The sequence below is a fragment of the Aphelocoma coerulescens genome, chromosome 25 (genome assembly GCF_041296385.1).
Source record: "Aphelocoma coerulescens isolate FSJ_1873_10779 chromosome 25, UR_Acoe_1.0, whole genome shotgun sequence".
Taxonomy (NCBI): Eukaryota; Metazoa; Chordata; class Aves; order Passeriformes; family Corvidae; genus Aphelocoma; species Aphelocoma coerulescens.
This window is the reverse complement of record NC_091038.1, coordinates 2,079,207-2,090,346: the sequence shown is the minus strand read 5'-3', so window position 1 is coordinate 2,090,346 and position 11,140 is coordinate 2,079,207. Positions and strand designations below refer to the sequence as shown.

The window sequence follows — 11,140 nt, the reverse complement described above, 5'->3', positions numbered from 1 at the left end:
CCTACAGGGCCATTGGGGGGGAGGGGACTCTAAACAGGGGGTGACCCTACAATAACATTGGGGGGGGGACAACAGTGACCCTACACAGGGGTGACCCTACAACACTGGGGGTCACAGGGGTGACCCTACAACAGTGGGGGGACACGGAGTGACCCTAAATAGGGGTGACCCTACAGTGATAACACTGGGGGGCACATGGAGTGACCCTAAATAGGGGTGACCCTACAGTAATAAGGGGGGGACACAGAGTGACCCTAACCAGGAGTGACCCTACAGCGACATTGGGAGGGGCAGAGGGACCCTACAGAAACGGGGGGTGACCCTAGAGGGCCATTATGGGGGGGAGGGCACTCTAAACAGGGGGTGACCCTACAGTAACATTGGGGGGGGACAACAGTGACCCTACACAGGGGTGACCCTACAATAATAAGGGGGGGACCCTACAACAGTGGGGGGGACACAGAGTGACCCTAAACAGGGGTGACCCTATAACGACATTGGGAGGGGCAGAGTGACCCTACAGAAACGGGGGGTGACCCTACAGGGCCATTGGGGGGGGGGCAACAGTGACCCTACACAGGGGTGACCCTACAGTACCACTGGGGGTCACAGGGCGACCCTACAACAGTGGGGGGGACACGGGGTGACCCTAAATAGGGGTGACCCTATAGCGACATTGGGAGGGGCAGAGTGACCCTACAGAAACGGGGGGTGACCCTACAGGGCCATTATGGGGGGGAGGGGACTCTAAACAGGGGGTGACCCTACAGTAACATTGGGGGGGGGACAACAGTGACCCTACACAGGGGTGACCCTACAACACTGGGGGTCACAGGGTGACCCTACAACAGTGGGGGGGACACGGAGTGACCCTAAATAGGGGTGACCCTACAGTGATAACACTGGGGGGGACACAGAGTGACCCTAACCAGAGGTGACCCCCCAACAATAAGGGGGGGACACGGGGTGACCCCGCGCGAACATTGGGGCCTGAAGCCGCCCTACAGCACCCCAGCAGCGCCCCTGAGCAGGGGTGACCCTACAACAGCGCTGGGGACGCGGAGCGGCCCCACAACAACACCGGGGGTGGGGGGGGGGGGGCACCGTTCCCATGGCAACGCCGCGGGGTGGGGGGGCACCGTTCCCATGGCAACGCCGGGGGATGGGGGGGGCACCGTTCCCATGGCAACACCGCGGGGTGGGGGGGGCACCGTTCCCATGGCAACACCGGGGGGTGGGGGGGGGCACCGTTCCCATGGCAACACCGGGGGGTGGGGGCACCGTTCCCATGGCAACGCCGGGGGGTGGGGGGGGCACCGTTCCCATGGCAACGCCGGGGTTCGGGGGGGGGCCCCCCCCCCCGGCGGTGTCGCGCGGCGGCCGCTGCCGTAAAGCGCCGCCCGCCGTGCCGTAAAAGCGTCGGTCGGTGCCGCCAAGCGAGCCGGCGGGGGCGGCGCGTTAAAGATGGCGGCGGCGGGGCCCGGTGCCGGGGCCGGCGCTGGAGCGGCCGGGGGGGCCCGCGGCGGCCGCCACTGAGCCCGGCCGCACCCCCCCGGCACCGTCCGGGAGCCGCCGGGACCTTCCGGGACACTCGGGTCGGTGCGCGGCCTCCGCCGCTCCCTGTCCGGACGCGGCCCCAGCGGCCTCGGGCCTTCCCCACCCCCGGGGCGGGGGGCGGGGCGGGGGCGGGCCCGGCGGTGGGGGAGGGGAGGGGACGGGGGGGGGGGGGGATCCCGGGGGGGCTCAGCGGGGCCTGAGGGGGTAACGGGGGTAACGGGGAGGAGTTTTGGGGGGTCCCGGAGCCTTTGGGGGGCCCTTGGGGGGCGGGCCCGGAGCCTTTTGGGGGCCCTCAGGGGGGCCCTGATCACCCCTGGGGGGGGCCCTGAGCCTTGGGGGGGGGGGGTTTGGGGGGTCCCTGGGGGTCCCTCAGCCTTTGGGGGGGCCCTGAGCCTTGAGGGGACCCCTTGGGGAGGCTCCTTGAGTGTTTGGGGGGGGCCCCCTCAAGTTTTTGGGGTGTCCTGGTGCGAGGGGGAGGTCCCTGATCTTTTGGGGGTCTCTTTGAGGGGTCCTTGAGTGTTTTGGGGGGGGCCTTGAGCCTTTGGGGGTTCGGGGGGGGGTCCCTGAATATTTGGGGGGACCTGGAGGGGTCCCTGAGTTTTTTGGGGTGTGGGGGGGGGGGTGTCTGTGATTTTTTGGGGGCCTGGGAGGGGTCTGGGATTTTTTTGGGGTGATCCTCAAGCCTTTGGAAGGGTTTGGGAGGGGTCCCCGAATATTTGGGGGGGGGTCCTTGAGTTTTTTTGGGGCCCCCTGAATTTGGGAAGGGGGGGGGAGGGGAGGGGTCTGTGAAGGATCCCGGAGATTTTTTGGGGGGGTTCAGGGGGGAATCCCGGAATTTTTGGGGGGGGGTCTTGAGGCGGTTCTGGAGGTTTTGGGGGATCCCTGAGACTTTGGGGGGGTTTTGGGGCCCCCCTCCCACCCCCCCCCCAAAATCCAAAGCTCCTCATTCTGGGCCCTTCCAGAACAGCCCTGGGGGGTCCCCAGGGATTGGGGGGGGGGGTCCCCAAAAATCGGGAATGTCCAGGAGTTGAGGGGGGGGTCCCCAAAAATTTGGGATCCCCCAGGGATTTTCTGGGATTTTCTGGGATTTCCTGGGAATTGAGGGGGGTCCCCAAAAATTTGGGATCCCCCAGGGATTGAGGAGATTTTCTGGGATTTTCGGGGATTTTCTGGGATTTCCTGGGAACCAGGGGGTCCCCAAAAATTTGGGATCCCCCAGGGATTTCCTGGGATTTCCTGGGATTTCCTGGGAGTTGAGAGGGGTCCCCAAAAATTTGGGATCTCCCAGGGATGGAGGGGATTTTCTGGGATTTCCTGGGAATTGAGGGGGTCCCCAAAAATTTGGGATCCCCCAGGGATTTTCTGGGTTTTTCTGGGATTTCCTGGGAATTGAGGGGGGTCCCCAAAAATTTGGGATCCCCCAGGGATTTTCTGGGATTTCCTGGGAATTGAGGGGGGTCCCCAAAAATTTGGGATCCCCCAGGGATTTTCTGGGATTTCCTGGGAATTGAGGGGGGTCCCCAAAAATTTGGGATCTCCCAGGGATTTCCTGGGATTTCCTGGGATTTCCTGGGAGTTGAGAGGGGTCCCCAAAAATTTGGGATCTCCCAGGGATTGAGGGGATTTTCTGGGATTTCCTGGGAATTGAGGGGGGTCCCCAAAAATTTGGGATCCCCCAGGGATTTTCTGGGATTTCCTGGGAACCAGGGGGTCCCCAAAAATTTGGAATCCCCCCAGAGATTTTCTGGGATTTCCTGGGAATTAGGGGGGTCCCCAAAAATTTGGGATCCCCCCAGGATTTTCTGGGATTTCCTGGGAATCAGGGGGTCCCCAAAAATTTGGGATACCCCAGGGATTGGGGGAATTTTCTGGGACTTTCTGGGATTTCCTGGAAACCAGGGGGTCCCCAAAAATTTGGGATATCCCAGGGATTGAGGGGATTTTCTGGGATTTTCGGGGATTTTCTGGGATTTCCTGGGAATTGAGGGGGGTCCCCAAAAATTTGGGATCCCCCAGGGATTTTCTGGGATTTTCTGGGATTTCCTGGGAATTGAGGGGGGTCCCCAAAAATTTGGAATCCCCAGGGATTTTATGGGATTTCCTGGGGTTTCCTGGGAATCAGGGGGTCCCCAAAAATTTGGGATCTCCCAGGGATTTTCTGGGTTTTTCTGGGATTTTCTGGGAATTTCTGGGAATTGGGGGGTCCCCAAAAATTTGGGATCCCCCAGGGATTTTCTGGGAATCATGGGGTCCCCAAAAATTTGGGATCCCCCAGGGATTTTCTGGGATTTCCTGGGAATCAGGGGGGTCCCCCAAAATTTTTGGGATTTCTCCGGGAACACCGGGATTCCCTGGGCCTTGGGAACTCCTGGGAATGCTCCTGGAAATCTGGGAATGCTCCTGAGGCACACGGGGCTCATTAACACCCCCATTAATTAAGGAATGGGCTCAGGGTGTTCCCAAAAAACTCTGGAAAATCCATAGGGAAGGGGGAGCCCGGGATGCTCCCAGATGGGAATTCTGGATTCCCATGGGATTCCCAAGGGGAAGCCGCTTCATTAGCATTAATTAACGGCTAATTAACGGGATCTGTCAGGCTCCCGGGAAGGGTTGGGATTATCCACCCGAAATCCTGGAAAACTGGGAATGTCTGGATGGGGTTTTCCTGCCTGGGGGGGGGGGGGTTGGGGTGGAGGGAGGGAGGAGTTTGAACACCCCAAAACCATCTGGGGGTGGGGGAGGGGAGGGCTCTGATCCCAAAGGATTTGGGGGCTCAATCCCAAAGGATTTGGGGGTTCTGTTCCTGAAGATTTGGGGTTTCCATCCCTGGGGATTTGGGGTTTCCATCCCTGGGGATTTGGGGGTTCTGTTCCAGGGGATTTGGGGGCTCCATTCCTGGGGATTTGGGGGTTCTGTTCCAAGGGATTTGGGGGCTCAATCCCAGAGGATTTGGGGGTTCCATCCCTGGGGATTTGGGGGTTCCATCCCTGGGGATTTGGGGGCTCCATCCCTGAGGAATTGGGGGCTCCATCCCTGAAGATTTGGGGGTTCTGTTCCTGGGGATTTGGGGTTTCCATCCCTGGGGATTTGGGGGCTCTGATCCTGAGGGATTTGGGGGCTCCATCCCAGAGGATTTGGGGCCTTGATCCCTGGGGATTTGGGGGCTCCATCCCAGAGGATTTGGGGGTTCTGTTCCTGGGGATTTGGGGTTTCCATCCCTGGGGATTTGGGGGCTCTGATCCTGAGGGATTTAGGGGCTCCATCCCAGAGGATTTGGGGGCTTGATCCCTGGGGATTTGGGGACTCCATCCCTGGGGATTTGGGGTTTCCATCCCTGGGGATTTGGAGGCTCAATCCCTGAGGATTTGGGGGTTCTGTTTCAAGGGATTTGGGGATTCCATCCTGGGGATTTGGGGGCTCTGATCCTGAGGGATTTAGGGGCTCCATCCCAGAGGATTTGGGGTTTCCATCCTGGGGATTTGGGGGCTCAATCCCAGAGGATTTGGGGGCTCTGATCCTGGGGGATTTAGGGGCTCCATCACAAAGGAATTGGGAATTCCATCCTTGAGGATTTGGGGGCTCCATCCCTGGGGATTTGGGGGCTCAATCCCAGAGGAATTGTGGGTTCCATTCTGAGGGATTTGGGGCCTTGATCCCTGAGGATTTGGGGTTTCCATCCCTGGGGATTTGGGGGCTCCATCCCAGAGGAATTATGGGTTCTATTCTGAGGGATTTGGGGCCTTGATCCTTGGGGATTTGGGGTTTCCATCCCAGAGGATTTGGGGATTCCATCCCTGGGGATTTGGGGGCTCTGATCCTGGGGGATTTGGGATTTCCATCACAAAGTAATTGAGAATTCCATCCCAGAGGATTTGGGGGCTCCATCCCAAGGGATTTGGGGGCTCCATCCCAGAGGAATTGGGGGCTCCATCCCAGAGGAATCCTGGGCTGCCAGAATGTTGGATTTGTGGAATTTTGGGAGCACCAGGGGGGGCTGGAACTGATCCCATGAGGAATTTGGGGGGCTGGAACCGATGCCATGAGGAATTTGGGCCGTGTGGGATGGACAGGACCATCCCCTGGGGATGACTCTGGAATTGCTGCCCAATTTGTCCCAGTTTGTCCCAGTTTGGAGAGGCCAGGCTGGGCGGATCCCAATTCCAGAGGCTCTGGAATGCCCTGGGATCTTTTTGGGCCGGGATATTTTCCCTGTCAGGCCAGGAATGCCGAGCCTGTCCAGATGCGTGTCCAGGCAGCCACGGAATCCCGGGATTTTGTTGTTATTCCCTGCAATTCCCAGAGTTTTCCACCCTCCAGAGGGGGCTGATGGATCAGGAATTGATTTTCCTCCCCTCTGGAAGTTTTTTCCCAGTCCCTCACCTCGGAGTGGAAGCAAAAAATTCCTTGGGGTGGAAGCAAAAACGGTGGGATTTGAAGGGGAAGAATAAATCCCGTGCTCACCTTTGGAATTCCAGTGGAATTCCGGCTCTCCTGCCCATTCCCATGGATTTTGGGGGTGTCCAAAGTGGGTTTTGGGGGGACACCCGGGTGTCCAGTGCTCTCCTGGAGAGATTCCAGAGGGAATTTTTTGTGGGAATGGGTTGAAAAAAGTGGCCCTGGAGTGAAAAATTCCTTGGGATTGGCTTTTCTTGGGATGCTGAGCCCGGGGCTGGGTGTCCTGGAGCCTTCCCAGGTGGTTTTTCCATGGAAAATGGGGATTTTGGGAACAGCCACGCCACGGTTGGGTTGTTCCAGAACTTCCTCGTTGGTTTTTCCTTGGAAAATGGGGATTTTGGGAGCAGCCAGTGGTGCTGTGGAGCCCGTGGAAGGTGGGAAAAACGGGAATTTTGGGGGGGAATGTTCAGAAATGGATCCCTGGCATCACAAATCTCTCGGGATTGGCTTTTCCCGGGATGTCCTGCAGCATTCCCAGGTGGTTTTTCCATGGAAAATGGAGGTTTTGGGAGCATCCGTGGTACTGTGGGGCCTGTGGCCGGGGGGAAAATGGGAATTTTTTGTGGGAATGTTTAAAAATGGATCCCTGGGAGTTCCAGATTCCTTGGGATGGGAATTCCTTGGGATTCTGAGCCAGGGCTGGGTGTCCTGGAGCCTTCCCAGGTGGTTTTTCCATGGAAAATGGGGATTTTGGGAACAGCCACGCCAGGGTTGGGTGTCCTGCGGTTTTCCCAGGTGGTTTTCCCATGGGAAATGGGGATTTTGGGAACATCTTCGGTGCCCTGGGGGGGTTGGGGACACGGGGCCAGCTCGGGGTGGCCGTGGCAGGGCCGCTCCAGCCCCGTGTCCCGCTGTCCCTGCAGGGAATCCCGCGGGAAGCGGCGATGTCCGACAGAGGCGGCGGCATGGACGGCAGGACGGACATCGCCAACGGTGAGGGCACAGCTGGGGACAGCCGGGGGATGGGGGGACAGCCAGGGGGACAGGGGGACGGACAGGGGGACAGGGGGATGGACAGGGGGACAGCCAGAGGGACAGGGGGACAGACAGAGGGACAGCCAGGGGGACAGGGGGATGGACAGAGGGACAGGGGGACAGACAGGGGGACAGCCAGGGGGACAGACAGAGGGACAGACAGAGGGACAGGGGGACAGCCAGGGGGACAGGGGGACAGACAGAGGGACAGCCAGGGGGACAGGGGGACAGCCAGGGGGACAGGGGGATGGACAGGGGGACAGACAGAGGGACAGACAGAGGGACAGGGGGACAGGCAGGGGGACAGGGGGACAGCCAGGGGGACAGGGGGACAGCCAGAGGGACAGGGGGATGGACAGGGGGACAGACAGAGGGACAGACAGAGGGACAGGGGGACAGACAGAGGGACAGGGGGACAGACAGAGGGACAGGGAGGGGGACAGGGGGACACCCAGGGGGACAGCCAGAGGGACAGGGGGACAGCCAGGGGGACAGCCAGAGGGACAGGGGGACAGCAAAAGGGACACCCAGAGGGACAGGGGGACACCCAGGGGGACAGGGGGACAGCCAGGGGGACAGGGGGACAGCCAGAGGGACAGGGAGGGGGACAGGGGGACAGCCAGGGGGACAGGGGACACCCAGGGGGACGGGGACAGCCAGAGGGACAGGGGGACAGCCAGGGGGACAGGGAGGGGGACAGGGAGGGGGTCGGGGCACCCAGAGGGACACCCAGGGGGACGGGGGGGGGACAGGGACACCCCAAGGGACAGGGGACAGCCAGAGGGACAGGGGACAGCCAGGGAGACAGGGGGACAGACAGAGGGACAGGGAAGGGCACAGCCAGGGGGATGCTCAGGCATCAGGGAGGGGGACAGGAGATGCCATGGGGGACAGAGGGACACCCAGAGGGACAGGGGACAGCCAGAGGGACAGGGAGGGGGACAGGGGGACGCTCTGAGGGACAGAGGGACATGGAGGGGGACATGGGGACAGCCAGGGGCATGGGGGACACCCAGAGGGACCCCCAGGGGGACGGGGGACAGCCAGAGGGACAGGGAGGGGGTCAGGGACACCCAGAGGGACAGGGGGACACTCTGAGGGACAGAGGGACACGGAGGGGGACGGGACAGCCAGAGGCACGAGGGACACCCAGAGGGACAGGGGACACTCAGAGGGACACAGAAGAGGACAGGGGGACACTCTGAGGGACAGAGGGACACAGAGGGGGACAGGGGGACAGCCAGGGGCATGTGGGACACCCAGAGGGACCCCCAGGGGGACGGGGGGACACTCTGAGGGACAGGGGGACACCCAGAGGGACAGAGGGACCCCCAGGGGGACACTCTGAGGGACAGGGGGGCACAGAGGGGGACGGGGGACACCCAGAGGGACACCCAGAGGGACAGAGGGACACCCAGAGGGACAGGGGGACACCCAGGGGGACAGGGGGGCACGGAGGGGGACGGGGGACACCCAGAGGGACACCCAGAGGGACAGAGGGACACCCAGGGGGACAGGGGGACACTCTGAGGGACAGGGGACAGCCAGGGGGATAAGGAGAGGGACAAGGGACAAACAGGGAGAGGCTCACGGTGGCACTGAGGGGGGGACACTGTGACCGTGGCAGGGTCACAGCAAGCGGGACGGGAGGGGACAGCGAGGGTGACGGGGTGGCAGAGAGGGGGACAGCAACGGGGACAGGATGGCAGCGAGGGTGGCAGCGAGGGTGCCATGGGGACGGTGAATGGGGCAGTGGTGGGGACAGGGTGGCAGCAGTGATGGGGACAGGGTGGCAGCGAGGGTGCCATGGGGACAGTGGTGGTGACAGTGATGGGGACAGGGTGACAGTGAGGGTGACAAAGTGACGTGGTGGTGACAGTGACGGTGCCACCATGCTGTCCCCATGGTGGTGGCAGTGCCACCTGTCCCTGTCCACAGGCAGCCTGTCGAGCTGTCCCCATGGCGGTATGATACTGGTGACGCTGTCCCCAGGCAGTGTGACACTGGTGGCACTGTCCCCATGGCAGTGTGACACTGGTGATGCTGTCCCTGTCCCCATGGTGTGACACTGGTGGCATTGTCACTGTCCCCATGGTGCTGTGACAGTGTCCCTGTCCCCAGGCACCCTGCTGAGCACTGTGATGACCCTGGTGACACTGATGTCCCCAATGTCCCCCTGTCCCCTGGCACCCTGCTGAGCAGTGAGGTGACCCTGGTGACACTGTCCCTGTCCTCACGGTGACACTGTGCTGTCCCCATGTCCCCAGGCACCCTGCTGAGCAGTGCAGTGACACTGATGTCCCCCTGTCCCCAGGCACCCTGTCAAGCAGTGCAGTGACCCTGGTGACACTGATGTCCCCGTGTCCCCCTGTCCCCTGTCCCCCTGCTGAGCAGTGCAGTGACCCTGGTGACACTGATGTCCCCCTGTCCCCTGGCACCCTGTTGAGCAGTGAGGTGACCCTGGTGACACTGTCCCTGTCCTCACGGTGACACTGTGCTGTCCCTGTGTCCCCAGGCAGCCTGCTGAGCAGTGCAGTGACACTGGTGACACTGTCCCCAGGGTGACGATACAATGTCCCCCTGTCCCCTGGCACCCTGTCGAGCAGTGTGGTGACACTGATGTCCCCCTGTCCCCCTGTCCCCTGGCAGCCTGTCAAGCAGTGCAGTGACCCTGGTGACACTGATGTCCCCGTGTCCCCCTGTCCCCAGGCACCCTGCTGAGCAGTGTGGTGACACTGATGTCCCCAATGTCCCCTGGCACCCTGTCAAGCAGTGCAGTGACCCTGGTGACACTGATGTCCCCCTGTCCCCCCTGTCCCCCTGCTGAGCAGTGCAGTGACCCTGGTGACACTGATGTCCCCCTGTCCCCCTGTCCCCTGGCACCCTGCTGAGCAGTGTGGTGACTCTGATGTCCCCCTGTCCCCCCTGTCCCCCTGCTGAGCAGTGCAATGACCCTGGTGACTCTGATGTCCCCCTGTCCCCCTGTCCCCAGGCAGCCTGTCGAGCAGCCCCGAGGAGATGTCAGCCGAGGAGGGCCGTGAGACGTCCTCAGGGATCGAGGTGGAGGCGTCCGACCTCAGCCTGAGCCTGACCGGCGACGACGCCGGGGCCGCGCGGGGCCGGGGCAGCGACAGCGACAGCTCCGGCGACAAGGACAGCGACAGCATGGACGACACCGGCCACTACTCCATCCCCGAGGAGCCGCGGCAGGACGAGGACGACGACGAGGACGACGAGGACGAGGAGGAGCCGCGCGCCCGGCGCAGGGGACCCCGCAAGCGGCCGCCCCACGAGCGCGACTCGTCGGACGAGGAGCAGGCGCTGGAGGACTGGGTGGCCTCGGAGACGTGGGCGCTGCCGCGGCCGCGCTGGAGGGCGATCCCGGCGCTGCGGCAGCGCCAGCTGGGCGGCTGCTCCCGCTTCGTGGCGCAGGCGTGCGGGGCCCGGCTGTTCGTGCAGAAGTTCCGGCTGCAGCACGGCCTGGAAGGGCACACGGGCTGCGTCAACACCCTGCACTTCAACCAGCGCGGCACCCGCCTGGCCAGCGGCAGCGACGACCTCAAGGTGCTGGTGTGGGACTGGCTGCGGCGCCGGCCCGTGCTGCAGTTCGACAGCGGGCACAAGAGTAACGTCTTCCAGGTGGGGATGGCACGGGGATGGCACGGGATGGGGATGGGATGGGGAGTGGGGATGGGGTGGGGAAATGCTAAAGGTGCGTCCTGAGGGACGTTGTCGGGATGGGTTTCCCAAAGTGCACAGGTGTGTCCTGAAATCTGTCATGGTCCGGGTCCTTGTTTGGGGTGGGAGAGGATGCCAGGAAGAGCTCAGCTGGGAAAGGGGTGGTTGGGAAAGGATTTGGGAACAGGTCAGGTGGAATTGAGCCCCCGAATCCCCCAGATGTGTCCTAAAATCCGTCATCTTTAAGGGTCTCTTTTTGGGGTGGGAGAGGATGCCAGGGACAGCTCAGCTGGGAAAGGGGATGGTTGGGAAAGGTGTGACTGGAGTAGAGGGAAGTGGGAGCAGTTTGGGTGGAATTGACTCCCAAAATCCCCCAGATGTGCCCTAAAATCCGTCATCTTCAGGGTCTCTTTTTGGGGTGGGAGAGGATCCCAGGAACAGCTCAGCTGGGAAGGGGAATGCTTGGGGAGGGATC

General features: G+C 62.0%; 1 protein-coding gene across 1 annotated transcript in view; it reads left to right on the top strand.

Moving 5' to 3' along the window:
* The first annotated feature begins 1,476 nt into the window (after nucleotides 1–1,476).
* Nucleotides 1,477–11,140, top strand: part of LOC138098482 (DDB1- and CUL4-associated factor 8-like) — a 36,449-nt gene continuing 26,785 nt past the window's right edge. Inside the window, exons 1-3 of the mRNA XM_068995052.1 lie at nucleotides 1,477–1,595; nucleotides 6,876–6,945; nucleotides 9,980–10,626. Coding sequence (XP_068851153.1) covers nucleotides 6,897–6,945; nucleotides 9,980–10,626 — 696 coding nt within the window. The 5' untranslated portion in view covers nucleotides 1,477–1,595; nucleotides 6,876–6,896. The remainder of the gene's footprint in view (nucleotides 1,596–6,875; nucleotides 6,946–9,979; nucleotides 10,627–11,140) is intronic.